Raw genomic sequence first — 22,887 nt, 5'->3', positions numbered from 1 at the left:
GGAAACGTGCTCAAATCCTCGAATATTGTCTGGATACCATACCAATTAACGTGATTGAATTTTCAACAATTTTAGATAAGTGCGTAAAATTATGAGGATACCAACCAATATGCTTCAGTTGTTTTCAAAAAGTGTATCATTACCAACTTACATGCTAAAATTCAAAATCTTCAATAATCTTTGAAAAATGTGTTATACTGATAGGACACCTGGTACGTGCAAATAATGTGCATACTGAAGCTGTAAACTTTTGGGTCAATCCTTCCAAAAACCAAATCTAATAGCCCAAACTCATAACGGTTAGTTGTGTAGAAAGTTAACCCATTAAACCAACGTTACAAGATTAATTACAAGGGCCGGACAACAAATGTGCCTCTGCCCATGCTGTCGTGTTTTTATCTGTTTTTCTATGTCTAGGATTGTTGGGCATCACCGGCCCATTTAGGTTACAAAATTTTGTTCTACAATGCCCCTCAGCCCTCATTTCATTTTATTCGTGTGCTATAACCCGTTTGTCAACCTGAGTCTCACCAAATCTTACATCTCATCTGAATTTGATCTGTGAATTTTCCTGTAAACTAATAGTGGCAGCGACAGTCTTGTCTTATTCGTGGGTATTTTGGCCGTTCTCATACTTCATCATAATTTCAAAAAATTCTTAATGAACACTACATAAATGATCATATATGGTAATATATATACAACAATGGGTTAAATTAAGTAAATAAAATTTTATATATATCAATCACAACTTATTCCTTATACTATTTATTATTACGACATAATTCCATAATTCCATAATGGAATTACATAACAAATGTGATACATTTAATGTATAATTTGATTTACTTCTAGTCAAACCTAATCTGAGTTAAAAATTCCTCTGATGCACATTGGAAAAATCTTGATTCTTTAGCAGAATTTTAGCTAGTTTCTGTTACATTGCCTGTAAACCAGGGGAATGGTGAGGGCAGAAAGTGGAACACATTGTGGCCCTCACTGTGGGAACTGCAAAAAGTAGAAATCAGAGTACTCGTGCTTCTGTCTACTTATTACATTTTGGTTAAAAGCATATAACAAAAGTAACTTCCTCTCAACTGCTGCTTTCTAATGGTGACGGAAAAGTGTTTAGCTCGACTGCATGGTGAGACAATGTCGAAACTGAAGCGGGGGACGGCGATGATGATGTCTCTTGAGGTGGTGGAGCCTCCACCCCGCCCCTCTTCCAAGTTAAGGTTGTCTTATTAGTTAATTTCCTTGCATCTCATGCGTCTGTGTGCTAATCTTTTGTTGTCCGAGCGTGTTTCTTGAAATTTAAGGCTATGAAAATATGGTACGTGAATGTCATTCCCCTCTCAACTGCAATTGTGTTTTACAACAGTTTCTAATACCCGTACCGGAAATCGATACCCATATGAAAAGATTTCATATATATCTATAGATATGTCCATGTCGTCTGTACAAAATACACTATTCAAGAAGAAATTTCAAAATCCACTTCTCCCGTTCCTTATATTTTTATACACATGACATGTGTGTACACGACTCGAAACTGTTGTTTGCCCTCTTTGAAATGGCATTAATGATGAGATAGAAAAGAAGGAGGCCTACACCTACCACAAACACTTGGTCAAAAAAGTAGGGAAGGCTTTTAGGTAGAAGCAAGTAAATGCACTGTGAAAGAGGCCGTAGTAGTTCACTTCACTTCTCCTCCTTTTTCTTCACATAGTTGGGAGAGAGTTTTCTTGAATCAACATCCAACTAATCCAAGAATCAACTAACAAATAACATAAGTTTGCTTACTGTAACAAGTAGTAGTATCATGTTTTGTATATATATGACAGGAAATCTGTTGTAAAATGATCTGGTAACACAAGTATTACTGCTGTACTAGGTTTGAGGTACAAGAAAAAAACAAAAAAACACACAACTTTTCCACACCTCGAAAAGGTGTAGGAATTGCAGGAACTTAAAAGTTAGCTCAACAGAAAAGTATGCCCTAGTGCGGACAAAATGATAACTTAGTGAAATCGTTGACAAGTACAGTTTTGGATGATAGTTATCCTCTGAATTCTGGAGGTGCAGACACAAGAATATCTAAGCCATCTATCTGTACCTATTCGCCCTCGCCCTCCGTCCCTCGCCATCCACCAGATGTTCGCCTGCAGCTATACTTTCCAAAAACAAAGAGATAAAGAGAATCATAGGAACACCACAAAATATACCTCTTTTCAAGTTGCATGGAGAGAAAGAGACTAATATACAAACATACATAGATGGAGGCATAAGAGCATTAGTACTAGTAGTACATATACGTGATATTGGCACGGCTCAATCAAATAACCGAGCTCGAAATCTTTGGAGCACGGCTTTCTAATTGAACCGCACCAATATCTCGTATGCTTAATTTCATTGACCTGCCCTAGCGATCACTCCACTATTTCTCCGTCTGCCTTCTAAATATACCAATTCCCAATTCAGAAAAGAAGAAGGGAAAACTGTAATCTTTGCAGAAAAATAGTAGTGGTTCATGAGAATATTAATAGAATGGGAGAAGAAGGCAGCACAGAATTGCTCTAGTGAAGAATATATGATATACCTCATGAGGATTACAACGATATATATATATATATACACATAAGAGATTGGGGTGGGGTGTGGAGGTATGGGGGGGGGGGGGGGGAATATGCATAAGGGGGCATTGAATTTTCCAACAACCCAACAACAAAAAGGAGGGTATATTTACTCTAAAGCAATGTAACGATGAAAAAGCTCACTGCAGCAAATCTGGAGCCTTCAATATGCATTTATGAGGTCGGGGAAAAGGCATATTGTTATTAACACTATCACCACTCCCTACCTTCAGCATTTTTGAATTTCAAACATACATACATAAGAGTTGTTGGTCAATCTTTTCGATTTCTCCATACGTTTTTCCTTTGTCTAGATTTTGTGCCAAAATCTGGTAATCTTCTCACGACTTATCATGAACCACATTGACGTTTTCATTTTCAAGCCTATAAATGAATGCCGTCGTTTTCTTCATGCGGATTCACATTTTTCCTCATCAAATTAACCCAAAAAAAAGAAATTCTTGGGCCTGACCAGACACATTCATTAGCCTTGGCTGGAAAACAGCTCTCTCTTTTAATTTGAGTTTAGAATTTCCCACCCACACAAAAAAATAAAAAATAAAAAACTAAAAATGATGGGTGTTGGATTGCAAAAAAAAAAGAAAAACAGAATTATGAGTAGGATTAAGGTGGGGAGAGACAAAATAAATTGTAGAGTAGAGGTTTGTGTTTGGCATGGATCGCGAGGCATGCCCCTTTTAATATGCCCCCATATCATACTGCTGGAGGAATTGGCTACAAAATTAAAGTCAATATTTATGGCCCCCATCCATCCAATATTTGCTGTAACAAATTAACACTCATGTAGAGATATTAAGAAGCTTCTTCTTGAGTTCCGTCTTCTTGTTTTCGAACCATATCTTTTTTTATTATACATTATATTTGTTGTTTTTTCATATCCGTTAATGATTTGAACAGGCATGGTGAGGCGGAGCTCGGTTTTAAGCACTAAATCATAGTATGTACGGATCATGTGTGTGTAGGTTAGAAACCAAGTGTTTGAGAATATGGGAAGAGGCGAGCAGAATGGATGGTGATGGGGCGGCCCCAGGATTAGGAACTGTCCCTCTCTTCATGTGGGTTTGCAACTGTATCCCGCCTAATATTACTGCTCTACCTTAGTCGCTTATAATTACGTTTGTTTTGTTGTCGAGGTAGACACCACCTCTTCCTCTCTCTCCACCCCCCACACTGATTGTTTTCACGTGAATTTGGTGACCCTTTTGCCCCCCTCACTTAATTCTCTCTCTCTCTCTCTCTTTCTCACTTCAACTTCTTATAAGCAAGAGCAACTGCATTCAACAACCCTTTTTCATTTATACTCCAACAATCCCATTTTTCTTTTACAAGTCAACACAAATTTACTGCAAAGAAAAGTAAATTAAAAAAGAGGAAGAGAATTGGGTGGTACGTAGTTCAGTGCAAAGAAAACAAAGGGTGGAATTGATCAGAATGGTGATGATCATACTTGTGCCAAAAAATGAGCATGAAGATGCATCTTCTCATGATGTAGAGCCTTGATCTCTGCTCTTTGGCAACGGCCAGGCATCTGGTCTTGAAGCTTCTTCTTGTTGGTGTTGATGGTCCAACTCCAGAGCCACAGTCAGCCATTAATAATTTGAATTGAATTGAGTGCCCTATAATTGTGTAATTAAACCAGCAAGTCAGTCAGTCCCTGGGTTGGGTTGGGACCTTAAAATTTAAGTATAGGCAGCGCAGAGGGACGAGGTGAGGTGTTGAGGGATTGGACTCTGTGCACCACGTGAACACCCTCAGGCGCCAACGCCTCCTCTATAAATCAGACATACCTTAACACCATGGACCACTGCATCACCTCCCTCTGCATTCTTCAACGCTTGCACACCACCCATCTTCAACAACGTCATGGGCATATATACATGTATGTATATTCAAGAAAAATATAAACCTATCAAATTATTCAAGGTTATTAATAATTAAAATGATGGGTATTTAATTTTGTTAACATGATTGGTTGTTGAATTTTTAAAAATCATGGGTATAAAAATATAATATTTCTTGTGGGAATATATTAGCTTGAGTCTATCAGGCATTAATTAGTTAGTATTGTTGTACGCGGGTGGTGTATATTTTAATTTTTGATACCTTAATTATTTTGACATCTCATCTTATCCTATCACTCTTACTCTCGCATAGACAATTTCCTAATTTTTGTATTTTAATTTCAATAATAGTATATGAATTTTCAAATTGGGTACTTTTTCTATACCCTGAATTCTAAGCTAGCAACGAGAGTAAAATATAATAATTAATTAAAATATAGCAATCAAAATAAAATAAAATTTACAAGCGTTGTGAGGCCCATAGTACAACTATCCTTGGTTTCTAAGACCCGACATCATTTATGATGGTTGCATTTATGGTGCTCAGATTGAAATTTTCTTTTCAAAATTCGGAAAGATTCCTTATTTTTTTTATTTAATAATTTTATAATTATATTAATATTTTTTATTAAATTAAATAATGAATCAATTTAATTAATGTATAATTCAAATTATATGTTATTAATTATTAAAAATAATAGAAGAATTATAATATGGCAGTAGTTATACCGTAGATAACGATAAGAATTGGGATAGGGACAAACTCAGAGAATTGGTAGCAAATTAAAATAGAATTGGGGGGAGGGTGGAGTCTTGGTGCGAAAGATGCGGAAATCACTCGGCACGCAATAGCAGTCAGACCCCTTTAAGACGACGGCGTTCGGCGTTTCAAATTGCTTAACACGTCGCGGTACCGTACAAGATTGAAGAAAATTGTTTCTTTTCAGATCTCTATTTCGTGTAAGGATCACAAACCCGATTCTGTTTCTTTACCAATTTCCACTTCGTCTACTCTACCATTACATTATAACCCAATCTCTCTTTCTTTCTCGTTTTCTTGATCTCGACATCTTTTCTCCGAACAATCCAATCATATCGCGAGCCCCTTTGAGATCGTGTCTTTTCTTGCTTCTTTGGTAAAGCGAACCATTTTGCGTGAATATGTGTTTTTGCCTATCTTCTCTATGCGAAAAATAAGTATGCATGCATAAATATGATATGTGATGACTAGTGATTGCATTTTAAATGTATGTCGGTGTTATGGATTGTGGTTTTTTGTGAAAGAAGTGATTTTGTGGGTTTTGTAATGTTGTTTGGATGTTTGAAATTCGCAGTGAGAGATAGAAATTCGAATCCTGCCATGGCCAAGAGCTCGTTCAAGCTTGATCACCCTCTGGGTATGTTGTTTGTTTTTTTCCTTCCAAAACCTATGATACGACGTTTGTTTCTGGATTTTTCCTTATTTACCCTGTACCGATATAAGTAAATGTATAAATTGGGGAAGGGAGAGAAAGAATCTCGTGTTTACTGTTTTGTGTAATTGTTGCTTTGGAGGGCTGATTATGTATTGCAAGAACGAGGACTTGCACCCTCCCACATAAATTACCAGCTTGTCTGATCACCCGGCAAGCTTGTTTGTGATTACTTGACGTTGGATAATTCCTCATGACTCCTGTTTATTCTTCCTTAAACCCAATTTAATGGACATGGCACTAAAATCTTATGTTCTGGCGTGGCTGGGGAGCTTGGTTTCTTCATTTAAGTCTGTCCTTATCCGTCATGTACTAATGATTTTTACTTTCTCATCATCTCAGAGAGAAGACAGGCAGAATCTACTCGCATCAGAGAGAAGTATCCCAATAGAATTCCAGTAAGAGATGTTTTGTATTTTGACTGAGCTGTTCATTATTTGTTGAGGCTAAAACTTTTGTGGTAGTTGGTAATTTTTCTTCTGCTATTTTACCTTTTCAGGTCATTGTTGAGAAGGCAGAAAGAAGTGATGTTCCTGACATTGATAAGAAAAAGTAAGTTGCATTGACCTCACAAGTAAACACCATTGTTCTTCAACATATATAGCTCTGTGAAACTTGGTGTGCTTAGTCTGTGTATAATTACAATACAGTTTTAACTGAAAGTATATGCAGACTGTGGAAATCATATATGGTAGGTGATTGAAAAATTCTAAAAAAGGTAGTACTTGGCCTCTCGGATGTTCCAAAAATGTGTTAGTTTCTTGTTTGAAATAATTTGTTGTTCAATTTTTTATTCAGTGAGCAAATGAGTAAATTTATGGTTGGTTAATGCTTGAATAAATTCTTATTTATAGTTTATAAAGGCCATTCTTCTTGGTGAGATAACTACAGAGAATACTTGGGAATTCTCTTTTGTGCTTCGTGTTCTCAGTGGTGATTCCACACAAATGAATTTTAGGCACTGTACCAGCTATTAAGATTGGATGGAATTAGTCTAGTACATGTTCCATCTGTTATGGGCCTATGGCTCTGGTATTTTAACTGAGATAATGACTTGTCATTGGCTGAAGTTAGTGTGTTTGATGCATCTGTTACAAAGGACTCTATGAATTCCTTGGCAGTTGGCACTTTCTGTCTTTAAACAAAAGGTTTATCACCTTGGAGCCATGTTTATCTATTTCTGGAGGCATGATAAAGCTTTTTAATTGTGAACTTGTAAATTAAAAGACTAATATTAATGAATGGCTATTTGCATATTGATCAACTAGCAAAGGGAGCTAGAAGTATACAACATTACTGTTCTTTCTTTGGTCTGCAGATACCTTGTTCCTGCTAATTTGACTGTGGGGCAGTTTGTTTATGTGGTCCGGAAGCGGATTAAGCTGAGCGCTGAGAAAGCTATCTTCGTCTTTGTCACGAATATGCTGCCTCCAACTGGTGAGAGTGATTTTTATGTTGAATTTTGTCCCATAAATATTTTGAATTCTCTTATAATGTGTTTTATATTTGATACAGCTTCACTGATGTCTGCAATTTATGACGAATACAAGGATGAAGATGGGTTTCTCTACATGACTTACAGTGGCGAGAACACATTTGGTGTGCGCGGTGACACTGTTTCTGTAAATAGCATTTTAAATGTAAATATCTCTTCCATGCATTGACTGCGTCTGGCATTCTTGCCTGATTTTCCTAATATCTCCTTGAGAAGCTTACATGCATATGGTCTGTTATGGAATTCAATCTGTTTATATTAATTGGATTCTCATTCCAGTTTATTTATGAGTATCATCATCCTTCTGTTTTACATATGTTTACCAATTCCTATGGTGGGCACATCTAGGATAACTCTATAAAATGAAAACAAGAAAACAGTATTTCCAATTGATTGATTGAATCATGAAATTATTGATACTGAACGGCTGAGAACTTAATGCTGCAGTATATCATTTGCCAATCAGTGACAACTGAAACCAGTCATTCAAGAACATAGAAGTTTCCATCAATGATCATACATCTGTTGTTCATGTGGAAGAGCTTTTCTTTTGGCATTTAGTTTTGACCCACTTAATGGCCATTGATGTACCGTTCTTTACCTTTTGTGCACCAGCCGTGGCCACTGATTTGGCCTTACCAAATCCAGCTGAAGCTGGCTTCTTGTCAGCTCCAACATCTTTGCTGCTTGTTTTGTTTTCATCTGGGATGGCACCAAACCCTCCCTCACCCCATTGATCTGCCCAGCTTGGCCCATCGGTAGCCATAGTTGCTTGTCTGCATAAAAGATTATACAATCAATTCTTGTTGTTTCTGTTGTCTCTAAAAATAGATGGTTTTGATAAAGCTCCCAAACATGCATGGATTGAAAAATGAATTGTTGCTGTCATAGTATGATGTGTGTCATTGGATAAAATGGTTGGCATCTACTAAGACTAGAAGAATTTAAGAGTGACTGCAAGGACCAATAAGATAGAGAGATGTAGCAGCAGAACATTAACCAACACACACACATACAGAGAGAGAGAGAGAGAGAACCTTGCAAGAAGATAGTAAGGAGGGCCTTAGATTTAGATCCGTGGAATGAAGAAACGAAGGATTGTATTGGGCTGAGATGGACTGAATGAAGAAACAGAGGATTCCTTGAGAGGAGTTTAAGAGAAGATATAAATAAGGGGGGTGTGTTTGTGATCTATGTAGTGGGATTAAAAAGAGAAGAAAGCATGTGGATAGGCTGTCCTTTTTTAACTAATTCTCTCTACTCTTCTTTGATTAAGAAGAAACGCCAACTCATACCTTACCCTCTCTCTAAGCAATGTAATGTATTGGTTCGGCATATGTTGTCCCTTGGTAGATTCCTTTTTATAGCTATTGCCAGCCGGCCGCTCACCTTTCCTCCTACCCTCCCTTGTTTTCTCTCAATTCAACACATCCTCTCACATCATTTATAGCTACTGACTTTCAGTATATTTTGAAAAAATAAACCGTTGGGTTCATACTCAGTACTCACTCGCTTCTTGAGAATTTGGTACAAGCTTGGGAAATTCAAGCAGAAGCTTCCCCTCCAATTCAGTGTTATGATTTGCTCATTTCCTTTCTACTGTAAAACTTATTTACAGCCAGATTACTTGTGTTCTATTATTAGACATCACGACGTTACATTCCTTGATTGCGTGTACAATACTTTGCTTTGTTTTAATAATAATATAATAGTAATGGGAGAAGATGATCCTGTTTCCTACTTGTCAAAGATTTGCCTTTTCACTTTTCCTTCCAACATCTTTATTTGGACAAAGAAGCTATTTGCCTAGGTTTTGTGCTTTCGAGAAATCAATAATAGAACTAGAAACAACAAACTGGGTAGTCGTAGTTAATTGATTCAATATCTGTTAAAATACCATTCATTCACTTGGTTCTCCTTGTCGACTTTGATTTCTTCATTTTCCTATTCTTCTCATCGAAACTACTCCAACTGTACCCACTTGGGATTGCGAACGGATCAACCGCCCCCTGCCCACTGCTACTACTCTGTCGGAGTTGGCTGCCGTCCCTCAGCCACGACGATGAGAATGAGAAGTAGCTGTCATTATCACCGCTTGTACTCTCTTCTTCGCTCCCTCTGCCGTTCACAAATTGCCTTGGACTTGAGAGTGGAGTGTAGAACTTTTCAACCGGCTGCAGCTCTACGAATTTTGTGAATGTAATCACCACTCTCACTGTAGGAACCACAGGAATCGCCACCTGATTCAACAGCAGAAGCGTTTTTAGAATCAATTCAAGACTACATATATCCATTGTAGCAATATTTTATATTTTCCAATTTTTTTAATTGCCTACGTGGAATTACAACATTGGAGTTCCTGGTCCCATAAGAAAACCAATGAGATGGTTCCACGTCAAATCGACAAAACCTTGTTAAAGCTTGGGAAAGAGCGTTGTTACTCATAATGCATGAAAAGAATGAATTAAAAGCAAAGTAAACCAGAATCAAACAAAAGCTTTCACTGAATTAGAAAACCGGGGCTGGCCCACTGAGAGAGGTCTGTGTTGCCGATTTTGACCTCACCTTTACTGGAAATGTCCCCGGTGGAAACGTCGTCGTCAGAAGCTCCCGCATGCGCCTAACGGCCTTAACTTTGTTCACTAAGATATCCAGTAACGGTAGCAACTCCTCCGTCTTCAGCGGAAACTGTTCCGTTAACCAAACCATCGGCCGCAAACTCTTCGCGTACTCCTTCTCCTTCGTCGGCGGCGGCGCCACCAACCTGTCCCCCGCATAAGGCGGCGCAGCCCTCCTCCTTGAATCAACTGGAATTATATCAACACTCTTCCGTGACACCGTTACGAACTCCCTCTCCTCCCTCACAAAACTGCTGTGCCGGCGCTGCCTGTCGTTACACACGCTATATCTCGGATTCTCCGCCACTATGAAACCATCATCCGACTCCTCATCAATCTCCAAGGGCAACACGCACGTTGGAGAGAATGCATCCTCTTTGTGCTCGGCGGCGTTCACTTTGCGGGAACGGAAAGTAAACGTTACGTTGTGCATCTCATAAACTCTAGCTTTCCACTCCCCAACATTTTCCATTTTGTCTTGGCGTCTCCAATTCGTACGGCCGACTAATTCCGCTTTGGTTACGTCCATTCCGGGGCGATAAACGCTGGTTTGATTGCAAAAACTCGAAATGTCGGAGTCAGACAATGGATTTCCCGCATTCTCAAATGCGTCGTAGATTTTTTTCTCATCGTGGTTGAGGATAAGGAGGGAGCCCTGGGGTACGTCGATGTCAGTGGTGTTATCGTAATCAAAGTCGTTTAAGAAAAGAAAGCTCTGGTTGGCGCGTTGGATTTTGAGGCCGTCGTAGCCGGCGAGTGAGGTGTCGGCCCGTAGATTTCCATCGCGCTTCCATATTTTGTAGGTGTCAGAAGGAGCTATTTTGCCAACGAAAGGCACGATGGAGCTCTCGAAATGGAAGGAGATCTCCATATAGAAATCGCGCATACGACGAAGTCCGGCTACAAGGCGTGGAAGGCGTCGACGCCACTTAGACCAGGCGGAGAGATGGTGGTGTTGGACGAGGGGGGCTACGATCTCAGGGCAGCGGCGGAGGAGTGCTTCCTGGAGTGGATTCCAGCCGGCAGCATTCTGAAGGGATATGTTGGCACCAGCGGCGGCAAGTGCGCGAGCGGCGGTTGGGTCATTAAGGCGGACGGCAAGGTGTAGCGGGGTCTCTTTGAGGGGGTTGTCACGGCGGTCGAGTGCAGCGGAGATTTGTTCAGCTAGGTGTTCTTGAGCGAGGGATTGGGATTCAGATTGAATTCGAATAGGGTCACACAATTTAGGGAGGGTGGAGAGAATCTTATTGAGGGTAGCATGATCGGCTAAGGCGAGGGCGTAGTGGAGGGGGCTGTGGGCATAGTCTTGAGGGCGAATGAGGGTCGCCATTGTAGACGAGGAGGAAGCGGTCATGTTGATGTGGAAGCTTAAAACCAAAAGGTGTGCGTTGCGTCAACTCATGGGACGGAGGGTGAAACTGAAGAAGGCAGAGTTTGGGAACGGAAATTTAAAATTTGTCGTTCAATTCTCTTCTTTATCAACTTCTTTTCTTGCTTTTGAATCTTAATTACCGGCGCTTTTCTTTATTTCCAAAGGGGCGATTTGTCCCCCTTCCCCCCATTAAACATTTTCCAACCATTTTGGTTTACTGTTTTAGCCTTTTAATTTGGAATCATTAATCACTTTAAAATAGGATAAGAGTAAATACATCACATTTTGTAAAGTTGAATCAGCAATGCATCTTATGGAAAATGGAACAGAATTGACACAGTAGCATTGAGAATACAAAAAGAAAAATAAGGTAGAAACGTTTCTACTGCAAATTCTGTCTGTAAATGTAGTAGCTCCAATCGGGCACGACTTTTGGTGAATCTTTATTCTTTATTGTGCGGAAGTAAGGCAGGCAGAGTAATTGCATCATTTTGTTTCCATTTTACACTACCCTTTCACTGTTTTCCCCTCTTCACTCTTTCTCTTTCGGCTTTTTCTTGTTTTTCCTTTTCTTTTCTAATTGCTTTAGTATTATAAATATAAAGTGCAGATATACTAAACAATCTACAAGTGTAGATTGTAGAATGAAGAGAGGAAAGGGTAATAGTGGCAGGAGTCAATGTGGGAGCAGATGCGGAGAAAGAGATTGGAGATAGAGTGGGGCTACTGCAGAAAGCTGTGTGGTGAGATGACTGATGGGATGAAGGAGGCGTGTCTGGATCAGCCCGGACCCCAAATCACAGCGCATGGAGCGTAAACCCACACAAATCTCCTCAATCCAACAACTATTACTTCACTTGGCATCCTGTGGGAAAGCCAAGCCTAGTGCGTGCTTTGGGAATTGATCAGAAGGGCAAAACCGACTTCACATGAAATAAAACCCTTCTGAGATTCCCTTGACCTGATTACACATTTTTGTTTATATGCATCACGAGTTGACTTTATTTTTCTTATATTAGATCAACAGGTCATATGTTATATTGTAATAAAATCTATTATTATACCAAGGTAGGGTCTACTGGGCCAACCGTTTTAGGTCGTCTTTTTTGATTTGGTAACCGTGTTAGGTCTTCATGATTGCTTCATCTCTTCATTCTAATCTTTTTTCCCTTTTCGTTTTATTCACTAGTAAGAATAAAGGAAACTATCATTTCCCACAACTCGATTCTGAATTGAAAAAACCAAATCTTCTGTCCTCAAATCCACACACGTAATACAGAGAAGTCATACAGGAGATGATGCTTGAATTTGCATTTCTAGCTTTTGCTTAATACTACGATCTATTACTACAGATCATCCCATGTTAATATGTGATTACATTATTGAACCAGAAATGGAAACATCAATTTTAAGGTACATCACCTCCAGCATTTCTTGACCACCCAACTCGTTTGTCTAGAGTTCCTTCAGAAAATCTTCATGGTCAACCAGAACCTAATACAACAGAAAATGTCAATAACATTGAGCTTCAGTCCACGTGAATCTATTCTGCAGCTGAACCATGTATACAACAAACACAAAGTAGGTGAAGATTTAGCATAGTGTTTATATCCTCTGGTAAGAAAAGATAATAGTTAAATTAAATCTAAGGTCATTCCAAAGGAAGCTTGGCCCTAGCAACATTTCTGGAAACCAGATGGCTGATTCAACTTTTATAATGTTAAAGATCTTCATTTCAATGTGGTAAAACTTGATGCATGTGTGTAAATTTTTGTATGTTATGTGCACCACAACATGCATATGGCTTTGATGAAAACTATTTGCTCATATTACACAAGTTTGTTTTCCTTTCCCTGTGCCTTTCTTTACATTATATTTTTGAAGACGAAAACAAGAATTTTTTAAAGTCAAGCCATTCATCTGAAATCTAGTAGAAGAGCAAAGCCTCTCTTTTAAGTTGATCTGAAGCCTATTCTTTTTTAACTATAAATATAATATTGCTTGTCAAATTCACGCTACATAAATCTCTAATTTTACATTGGCATTTGCAAACTTACAGTTTTCCATCCATCTGGATCCAGGAAAGAAGTTATCTTAGTGTTAATTCCAGGGATTGGTCCTGGTTCACGAGTTATCTTTCCGCCAAGCTCCTGGGTAACTATCTTCACAACTTCAGCGCTCTTGTATACATCATTAGTACTAATTGCAACCTGGAATGAAGAATACATCCAAAATGAGGCCAAAAGAAGCAATGAATGAGAAGAGAACTTTGATAAAGCAGTAAGCTAACCTGTGCATATGCATTTCCTTTTGTATATTCAGTTACACCATAGTTGTATGTCAATTCCAGAACAGTTGTCTCATATTCATCAGCATATCCCATCATTGCTATGGTGTACTGCAAATTATAGAGAGTAATGTTGTTGCCTCAAAATCAACTAAAGTTGAGGCCTATATAAAGTTCAATGTCCATTCAACAATAATACCTTTTGTTCGGGTCTGTCAGTTTTCTTCAAGAGTCTCATTCCTAGAGCCTGCATCAATGAAAAAAAAAAAGATGTCATCTACCATACAACATACAAGCATGTTGAAAATGCTTTACTCCATCATTTGATGTGAATTTTAATCATTTAGAAGCATGTTGTCAAATGCACAAAGAATTGATACCCACTGCAAATGATTAAGAGCAATACAAGGAAGTATGAATTAAACTATTGACAAGAACATGGGAAATAGAAACTCAGGAAAGAAACTCAAATTAATAATGTAGTCTTAAGCTATATGTCTGAATACAATTTCTACAATGGTCGATATGCACTCCACTAATTGAGATAAAATTAGGATGTAACTTTAACAGATTATTACAATTTTTAAAAAAAAAAAATCATGAAGAATGAAGAGTTCACCTTCTCATAAAATTTGATAGAGCGCTCAAGATCACCAACACGAAGCATCACTTGGCAGAGTGGTTCAGGAGTGGGACCTCGTTGAATTAGTTCAAAAAGGTAGCCATCTGGATCCTTGGCAAAAGCAATAACAGTTGATCCGCCTTTAACTGGACCAGGCTCTCGAGTGATAGTTCCACCCTTCGCCTTTATGTCTTCAACCAATTTGTAAACCTTAACAACAGAAATTTATCGGAAAAACTAAATGTAAGTTCTGGCTGACAGACAACCACTCACATCAATTGTTAAAAGAAAAGGAAACAATTTGATGAGCACTTACATCTTGAGTTGCAATGGCAAAATGTCCAAATCCCGTTCCAATGTCATACTTATCAACCCCATAGTCTGTTTGATGTATCGAAGAATGTTAACTAGCAGGCATGGATGAACAGATAATAGAATAGGAAACTTAAAAAAAAAAAATTTCCATTCTGATCAGTATCTTTGAAAGATATAGAGATTCCATAATATATATAACTATATGTTTCATGAGCTCAACTAGTCGACTTGTGCTTCATCCAGACTCAACCTTATCTTTCCTTTACTTTGGAATTCACATAAAAATGCAACTAGATTAGTTACAAACAAGTCTATGTCAGGAGGACTGAGGGAAGGGCTAAAGTTGGTTTATATGATAACATGTCATATGTAGCTAAAAGGCAATATTGGGGGTGACTACCAGCAGTAGCAACTTTTTCATAGTGCCAATATTATGGTCTTTCATGATCTCATAGAGTAAATACACCATGAAAATCAATAACTAAGGCCATACATCAAAACTGATGATTCAACATACTGTAGGTCAATTCCAACACAAAGTGAGAGTCCTCTGGGCCAAAACCAAGAAAAGCATTGGCATATTTTTCTTCCGGAACATCTCTTTTCCTCAGTAGCTTCATCCCAAGACATTCAGTGTAAAACCTAACAGGGAGCAAAGAATACGCAACTTGGATAAACAAAAGAGGAAAGCTACATCTCAGTACGTCCACAAGCACAATCTCTCTAATTAGTTGAATACATACTTGATGGTGCGCTCAAGGTCTCCCACTCGATACACAGCATGTAAGAATCTGCGCTTGTCCTGCTTCGGCCATTCCAACAGCTCGTGACTTGGAGTAACTGGGTTTGCTGCCTCAGCCATTGATCTGCATCCACAACCCGAATAAGTTTGAGACAAGAGTTTTGAAACAAATTAATTTCTTCAAAGCTTCAATCAACCAAATAAACGAATCCCTTGTTTTGCTGGATTTAATTGGCAAAGAAATCAAAAATGCACTGTGAATTCCAAAGAAGTAGACATTCAAAAGCAGCAAATCCTCCACATTCGGAATAATTTAGACTCCAAACTAAAACTAAAACTCAAGAATCAAACGTTGATCTTGATCCACAAACACAAGATTTCTCCGAAGAAAGCACGGAAAGAGTTGTACCTGAGTGAATGATCAGGGTTCTGAAAAGGGAAACGAAGAATCTGGAGACTCGCTTCAACACTGCGCGAGTGCTGTGCACATATAATTTCTCTTCTAACCCCCACCAAAAGAAAAGAAAAGGAAAAAAAAGTTATTATTCACGCTTTTTACGAGATTAACTAGGGTTACGGAGTGTGACATATTTGGTTTGTGACGGTTGCTGATAGCTATGGCACTCTTGGTGAGACTTATCTAATCTACGGCTGACAAGCGTCTGTAGCGGGTAAGATTCACAGCTTTTTAAGCAGCATCCGCTTTTGCTTGATAAGATGTATTCCGATTCCTCCAAAAATATATTCATAATGTTTGGATTCATTTTCTAGGTGTTTTGTTGTGTTTGTGAAAATAGAGAGAGAAAAACAAAGATAAATAAGTGTGTTTTAGAGATAGTATGTATGTTTGGATTTGTTTTTTGAGATAATTTAAAATAAGTATTATATATTTAATGTTGTGTTTTGGGAGACAAAAATTACTATTCATTGTCAAATCATGTCTTTGGAGATAATTTAAAATAAGTATTATATGTTTAATGTTGTATTTTGGGAGACAAAAATTACTATTCATTATCAAATCATGCTTTTTTTATATATATTTATGTGTATATGTGTGTATATATATATGTATGTTTTTATGCTAAAACAGTTAAAAACACATAAATAAGGTGTTTTTGAATGATGGCAAATATTGGGTATGTTTTGACTTGTCTCGGAAATAAGTTGGAAATGAAAACAAACATAGTGATTTGTTCCCGCAGTTAAAATGTCCAAAAATCTAATTTTATATAAAAAAAATTAGTATATATTAATACACTACTTTTTTTTATTGTATAAAATTTCGGTATAAAATTAAAGTCATCTATTAATTACTGTTACATTTAAATAACAATAATAATAATAAAAAAAAAGTAAATAAATAAATAATAATTATAAAATAACAATAATAGACAAAATAATTATTATTTTGTAAACAATGGTTCAAAAGTAATTTTTCTACTAAAAGTATGTGGATACATCAATGTAAAACACTTGACATAATATAATTCTATTTCAATAATACATATAAGTGTACATCTTACTAATTATACAGGATTTTTTTATCATTCATTTAATAAATGATAATTGTACCGTTCATTGAATATGATCCTCAAAGTAAACAGGGTCTAAACGAAGGAAAAATAACGCATTGCTCAATTATTACCTCCCCCTCCCAAAAAACAACAAACAAAAAAATGAGTATAGTATTTGAATTTATTTTTAGGATTTTATAATATTTTATGGAGATATAACAAGAAAATAGAGATAAATAAATGTGTTCGTAAAAAATCTTTTAGAAAGTACGTGTTTTAAGATTTTCTCCTCTTTTCTCAGAATTTCGGGAAATGAAGCGTGTATCATGTGAAAATGAAAGGTGATTTGATCTTTTAATTTCGTCAGTTAATTTTTTATAGTACCATTTTGATTCTATATATTTTTTAGTTTTGTGATTTCAGTCTTTTTATTTGTTGAAATTCACCTCCACCGATAAAAAGTGTGAACTTAAGCGAAAAAAAATGAAATTAGAAAAGGTAAAAAAAAAAAATACAACTCAATAATAATACCTTATAAAGTTAAATGATAAAAATGCTAGTAGAAATTAGTCAATATGAACAAAAACATCAATTTTAAAATATTACATAGATACACATGTATTTTTTCATTGAAAACGGTGAACTCCAACTAAAAAGATACTACAATCATGAAAATTAAAAAAATATATGACCACAATACTACTATATAAAATTAAATGAGGAAAACACTAAGCTACTTAGATTATGGGACAGAACATGCATTTAAACCAATAGTACTCGAAAAGTAAATTGGGAAGCATATCGTAAATTCCAGCTAAAAATCATCTCGTACTTAAATCAAGTTAATTATTTTGAGAAAATAAGTTATAAGATTCAACCCTGACTCCTCTAACTACGTCTCTTCAGGCTATTCCCAAGCCTTGGAGTATCGAAGGAAGGTCGACTCATGACAAGGGGTAATAAAAAAATTTAAAATCGTTTGGATCGAACATTTTTTATGATTTATTTTTTAAATCGTAATTTTAGATTTAGAGTGATATAACACCGCACTGTTGTTTTGATTTTAATTTAGAACTTAAAAAAAAACGTAAAAAATCGAACTGCACAGTTTAATATATAATTATTTTTTTGAATTATATATATGTATAATAATTAGATAAACAAATTATTTAATCGCAAATTCATGTGTTATCAAATATCTACATTATAATGCCTATTTTTTTAACCTTTACCAATTTTTAATTATGCAGCATAATATATTTAAAAAAAAAAGAATAAAGAACGAAAAGAAAGATTGAAGGGAAGAATGAAGGAAGACCCGACAAGAATCCAACCAAGTTTTAGCCCGGCAAGGAATTTCATATTTCCTCCCAAGCCAACAGTGAAGAGATGACTCTCTCTCTCTTCCGGTTCCGCCTTGAGCTCGCCACTGACGAATGCGCTGACTCGAAGTTACAACATTAACGGATCAACCAATCGTTTGTCGCCACGTGGGTCACCTCCATACCCAGAAATACGTCCAGGTTCAATGAATTTGTCAAGGCCTCTCCCCCGCCCTTCATTTTCCCCCTATTATAATGTGTGCCCGTTTCATCCTCCCACAACACTGCAAACAAACTCCAAAACCCAGAAACCATAATTCACAATCATACAATCTTCTTGAATCGATTTACAGTTTCGGTTTCTGTGGATTCATAGATAGATACAACAATGGCTTTTGCTGTCACCTCTTCGTCTGCTCTTCATAGCTCTTCTTTATCTGACCAAACCAAAGGTGCCATTTTATTAGTATCTTTTTTCAATTTGCATTTTGGGTCTTATGTTCTTCTTTTTATCTCTATGTGCGTGAACTAATCGATAATTGTTCGTTCCTTTGTTGCAGTCGCACAATTCGGTGGGTTTCAGTCGTTTGATAGCTCGCATCTGCCATCGTCGGCCGTGAAATTTTCGCGGAGGCGCAATCGTCCCCTCTGCAGCAACCTTGTTTGCTCCTGGTACGTAAGGACTTTCTTTGGTTTCGTGCATGTGTGTTGTTTGGTTTAATGGATTGCTTGATCTTTGGAAACTGACTGGGCGGCCCCTCGAATTGCAGCAGAGATGGTCGAAAAAGCGGAGGAAGAGGACTATGAAAAATTGGCAAAGGAGCTTGAAAATGCTTCCCCGCTCGAGATTATGGATAAGGCCCTCGAGAAGTTCGGAAACGATATTGCAATTGCTTTTAGGTAATTCACATAATTATATCATATCTACCCAAATTGCTTATTTCATATGCTCGATTGTCTATTCAAAATTCTGTTGGGTGGTTATTTTGGTAACTTGGTGTAATTTCTGATGACTTTGAACTATGAACCCGTCATTGATTGCCTGCAATTTGGAATATCCTATGCCTGTAAGAATTTCTTATGATTTTTTTAGAATTTACCAGAAGCTGTTCTTGATTTGAATCTGAAAACAATAGCTGATAGTACATTCTACTTAACCCATTAAAAGAATAAAAAAGAGGAATACATTGTTTACAGGTTCGCAATTGACGACATGGCATAAAAGATACTCAGATGGAATAATGATACGTTGTTAGGACTCAGGTTCAAGCATCACCTGGGCCATTTCCTTTAAAATAACTTCCAGAAGGAAAAGGTTAAATTTCATAAGTTAACATTGCTTCAATGACAAATTCTTCTAAGAGGATGCACTGTTTCTATCATATTTCTATTAGAGCTTCAGGTGCTATTTGGTCTGGGTCTTTCATTCTCAGGATCTCTTTTGCCTGAAGATCTTTTTGGAGATCCTCTTGAACCATAATAACAAGTTATTGAGGCCTTTCTAATAGATGGATATGTCTGTTAACTCTTTGTAAGTTGGCTGCTTCACTATTTAAGTGAAAGTATTCAAGCACTTTAGCAATTAGTAAATAATGCATTAGCTATTTACTCTTTGTATTTTCTGTTCTGTTGTTCTTGGTTGTGATATATCTATTAAGAGTCTGCTCAAACCAATTGGTTGAATTTTGCAGTGGGGCAGAAGATGTTGCCTTGATTGAATATGCACATTTAACTGGACGACCATTCAGGGTTTTCAGCTTGGACACTGGGAGGTTGAATCCTGAGACGTACAAATTTTTTGATGAAGTTGAGAAGCACTATTGTATTCGTATTGAGTACATGTTTCCTGATGCTGTGGAAGTTCAGGCTCTGGTTAGGAGCAAGGGACTTTTCTCTTTCTATGAAGATGGCCACCAGGAATGCTGCCGGGTGAGGAAGGTTAAGCCCCTGAGGAGGGCCCTCAAGGGTTTGCGTGCATGGATAACTGGCCAGCGAAAGGATCAGTCACCTGGCACTCGATCAGAAATCCCTGTTGTCCAGGTTGATCCTGTTTTTGAGGGGTTGGATGGTGGGAATGGCAGCTTGGTGAAGTGGAATCCAGTTGCAAATGTTAAGGGCAATGACATTTGGAATTTCCTCCGAGTATTGAATGTGCCTGTTAACTCATTGCATGCTAAAGGTTACATCTCGATTGGATGTGAGCCATGCACAAGGCCGGTACTCCCTGGGCAACATGAGCGGGAAGGACGGTGGTGGTGGGAAGATGCCAAGGCCAAGGAGTGTGGCCTGCACAAGGGCAACATTAAGGAGGAAAATTTGAATGGGAATGGAAATGGCAGTGTTCATGCTAACGGAACTGCCACCCATGCTGATCTTTTCAACACCAAGAGTGTAGTAAACTTGAGCAGGCCTGGAATTGAGAATTTGTTGAAACTGGAAAACAGGGAGGAACCGTGGCTTGTTGTGCTCTATGCACCTTGGTGCAGATTTTGCCAGGCAATGGAGGGTTCGTACGTGGATTTGGCAGAACAACTTGCAGGGTATGGTGTGAAGGTGGCAAAGTTCAGGGCTGATGGGGAGGAGAAGGCATTTGCACAGCTAGAATTGCAGTTGGGAAGCTTTCCTACCTTGCTTCTTTTCCCTAAGCACTCCTCGCGGCCTGTAAAATATCCGTCAGAGAAGAGAGATGTCGACTCGTTGTTGGCTTTTGTGAATGCCCTCCAATGATTAGCATCATTCATCAGTTCCACTGAAAGTAGTAAATACATGGTTCTGTAGATTGAAACAGGGGACAGGGAATTGGATCTTGTAGCATGGTAGAAGAGAGAGACACTGGAAGTTTTCCCAAGAGTTGGTTTGAACTTCGCCAGTTCTACACCAAATAGTACTTTCTATTCAATTTTGTCTTTTGTTAGTTTTGTTGATTGTGAGGTTCAATTTTGTATGTCTAGATGTGAGCAAATGTTAAATTATCATCAGTAGCAGTCTTGGTGGAAAAGCTTCATTTCTCTGGTGTTGCAATCCCTCAAATCACAAAATGAATAGGGCGGCTTGAGAACATTGCTATATGCATCGGATAGAAAGTATTTTATATGTAACATATTGCTTATTTGTTAAACAATATTTATATCGGTAAATGAGAATTGATTAATGCTTGAAATAAAATTAATTAGTGAGTTAACAAGGGAATGGGGTTGGGGTTGGGGGCAACTGACACAAAACATGGGATGGTGGGTAAGAAGTATAAGTAGCATATTAACCTTCAAGTCTCTTTTGAGCCGAACAAACCTCTCATTCTTTCTACTTTAATCACCTGTTGCCCTTTGTCCCCAGTCCCACACATTTTATTATTGATAATTAATGAACTTTATTGTTTTGCTAAATCCCCCTCCCTTTTTTAGTCCAATGTCAAATGAAAAGACAACCACTACTACGTCAACACTAACTCCACCTGCTTAGGTTTTGGGTTCTTGTTCTTCCACATGCCTGTCAATTTTCTATTATAATTTTCACAACTTAGTTATAATATGGGACTGTGATAATTATAATTCAAATCAGAATATTAGACTGTGATAAGATATTTCTATTATTGTTTCTAAAAAGAATTATTATAAGTCGTCCATTTTCCTAACTTTTTATTTCAAAAAGAAAAGTATCATTTCCCAATGCATTTAGACCTATATTTGACATAATTAATGTATCTTAAAATGATTGTATTTATGATGAAATAAAATATAATGGCAATAAGACGACAAAATGAAAAAAGATTTTATACCATCAATTTTATCTTCACCAACAATAAAAGTAAATAAACAAACAAACAAGCACGGAATGAATAGAAACCCTAACAAGAAATCAACCAAGCTCCACTCTTCACATACATTGGCCCATTGGATAAAGCTCTTCAATTTTCTCTTTTATTTCTTGAGTAATAATAACTAATTAAAATGTGATAGGTGAATGCCCACTTGTTTCATTCCATCTCAGACTCTGCAGATCTCTGTAAGGGGCATCAAAGTAATTTCGTAAAAGACAAAATACAGCCTGGTATTCAAGAAGAATCCCAGGAGTATAGTCTCAAGTTTCAAGTAACTACAAAGCTCAGTCCCCACTCTCCACATTTCTATTCTCATTAACTCCAGAAAAAAGAGACCCCCTCTTCTTTTTTTAAAAATAAAAAAGACAATTATTTTTTACTAGTATTTTTCTCTATTTTATTTTTACTTTGCAGACACAGTTCAAACTTTCTGCACCAAAACCCACCAACCTGACATTTCCTCATAATTTTAAACAAGAATTTGGTTGTCGGTCCACGAGGCCATTATGGTCATTTGGAACTCACAGCTCAAAATCCCATCACTGCAAATCTAGCGCACTCTTAATACAAAGTAGCTTTCTTTCACCATTTCCTGTCAATGTTCCTTCTTTTTCCCTTCATCTCTGGTTCTTGATGGTCAAAAACACCCTCTAAATTACTACAGATTTACTACAACTCTGGCTTTAGCTTTAGCCGACACGGAACCAGAAGATGATTCAAGAGAACCTCCGGCCTTTCTGTAATGGAGAATCATAAGCTCGTTCCCTTCTTTGTTCTCCTCTTCATTGTCCTGCCCGCATCGCTCTGGTAATTTTG

The 22,887-nt window shown here is 37.4% G+C and overlaps 5 protein-coding genes across 7 annotated transcripts in view; 3 read left to right on the top strand and 2 right to left on the bottom strand.

The window, feature by feature from the left end:
* On the top strand, positions 5,267–7,774 carry LOC105175338 (autophagy-related protein 8C-like). 3 transcript variants are annotated; one of them, XM_011097757.2, is made up of 6 exons: positions 5,267–5,455; positions 5,830–5,892; positions 6,310–6,365; positions 6,467–6,519; positions 7,286–7,404; positions 7,483–7,774. In XM_011097757.2, exons 2-6 carry the CDS (start codon positions 5,856–5,858, stop codon positions 7,629–7,631), a joined length of 414 nt encoding a protein of 137 aa, XP_011096059.1. In that variant the 5' UTR covers positions 5,267–5,455; positions 5,830–5,855; the 3' UTR covers positions 7,632–7,774. The 3 variants fall into 3 exon arrangements, with proteins under 3 accessions (XP_011096059.1, XP_011096058.1, XP_020553940.1); XM_011097756.2 differs by lacking the exon at positions 5,267–5,455 and adding an exon at positions 5,462–5,631; XM_020698281.1 differs by lacking the exon at positions 5,267–5,455 and adding an exon at positions 5,462–5,692.
* On the bottom strand, positions 8,118–12,608 carry LOC105175337 (ankyrin repeat domain-containing protein 13C). The gene is made up of 3 exons (XM_011097755.2): positions 10,028–12,608; positions 9,360–9,702; positions 8,118–8,238 (listed from the first exon to the last, which is right to left on the bottom strand). Exons 1-2 carry the CDS (start codon positions 11,432–11,434, stop codon positions 9,367–9,369), a joined length of 1,743 nt encoding a protein of 580 aa, XP_011096057.1. The 5' UTR covers positions 11,435–12,608; the 3' UTR covers positions 8,118–8,238; positions 9,360–9,366.
* On the bottom strand, positions 12,685–15,986 carry LOC105175336 (putative lactoylglutathione lyase). Its single transcript, XM_011097754.2, has 9 exons — positions 15,828–15,986; positions 15,420–15,542; positions 15,194–15,318; positions 14,678–14,742; positions 14,359–14,571; positions 13,939–13,986; positions 13,743–13,850; positions 13,510–13,662; positions 12,685–12,946 (listed from the first exon to the last, which is right to left on the bottom strand). The coding sequence occupies exons 2-9, from the start codon at positions 15,536–15,538 to the stop codon at positions 12,908–12,910; spliced, it is 870 nt and encodes a 289-aa protein (XP_011096056.1). The 5' UTR covers positions 15,539–15,542; positions 15,828–15,986; the 3' UTR covers positions 12,685–12,907.
* LOC105175419 (5'-adenylylsulfate reductase 3, chloroplastic-like) lies at positions 18,891–21,352 on the top strand. Its single transcript, XM_011097854.2, has 3 exons — positions 18,891–18,926; positions 19,025–19,154; positions 19,946–21,352. Exons 2-3 carry the CDS (start codon positions 19,030–19,032, stop codon positions 20,979–20,981), a joined length of 1,161 nt encoding a protein of 386 aa, XP_011096156.2. The 5' UTR covers positions 18,891–18,926; positions 19,025–19,029; the 3' UTR covers positions 20,982–21,352.
* The window catches only part of LOC105175335 (glucan endo-1,3-beta-glucosidase 1), a 2,909-nt gene continuing 2,524 nt past the window's right edge, over positions 22,503–22,887 (top strand). The window contains exon 1 of the mRNA XM_011097753.2: positions 22,503–22,878. Coding sequence (XP_011096055.1) covers positions 22,814–22,878 — 65 coding nt within the window. The 5' untranslated portion in view covers positions 22,503–22,813. The remainder of the gene's footprint in view (positions 22,879–22,887) is intronic.

This window comes from Sesamum indicum, linkage group LG12 (assembly GCF_000512975.1).
Source record: "Sesamum indicum cultivar Zhongzhi No. 13 linkage group LG12, S_indicum_v1.0, whole genome shotgun sequence".
Classification (NCBI taxonomy): Eukaryota; Viridiplantae; Streptophyta; class Magnoliopsida; order Lamiales; family Pedaliaceae; genus Sesamum; species Sesamum indicum.
This window is presented reverse-complemented; position numbering and strand designations above follow the sequence as displayed.

Coding starts and splice junctions, on each gene's coding strand:
- LOC105175338 (XM_020698281.1), top strand. Junction 5,893..6,309: donor CAAGCTTGATCACCCTCTGG/GTATGTTGTTTG, acceptor TCATCATCTCAG/AGAGAAGACAGGCAGAATCT. Junction 6,520..7,285: donor CCTGACATTGATAAGAAAAA/GTAAGTTGCATT, acceptor TTTGGTCTGCAG/ATACCTTGTTCCTGCTAATT.
- LOC105175419 (XM_011097854.2), top strand. CDS start 19,030: ATGGTCGAAAAAGCGGAGGAAGAGGACTATGAAAAATTGGCAAAGGAG. Junction 19,155..19,945: donor GATATTGCAATTGCTTTTAG/GTAATTCACATA, acceptor TGAATTTTGCAG/TGGGGCAGAAGATGTTGCCT.
- LOC105175337 (XM_011097755.2), bottom strand. CDS start 11,434: ATGACCGCTTCCTCCTCGTCTACAATGGCGACCCTCATTCGCCCTCAA. Junction 9,703..10,027: donor CGGGGACATTTCCAGTAAAG/GTGAGGTCAAAA, acceptor CTGTTGAATCAG/GTGGCGATTCCTGTGGTTCC.
- LOC105175336 (XM_011097754.2), bottom strand. CDS start 15,538: ATGGCTGAGGCAGCAAACCCAGTTACTCCAAGTCACGAGCTGTTGGAA. Junction 13,851..13,938: donor CTGACAGACCCGAACAAAAG/GTATTATTGTTG, acceptor TATAATTTGCAG/TACACCATAGCAATGATGGG. Junction 12,947..13,509: donor ATCCAGATGGATGGAAAACT/GTAAGTTTGCAA, acceptor CTGTTGTATTAG/GTTCTGGTTGACCATGAAGA.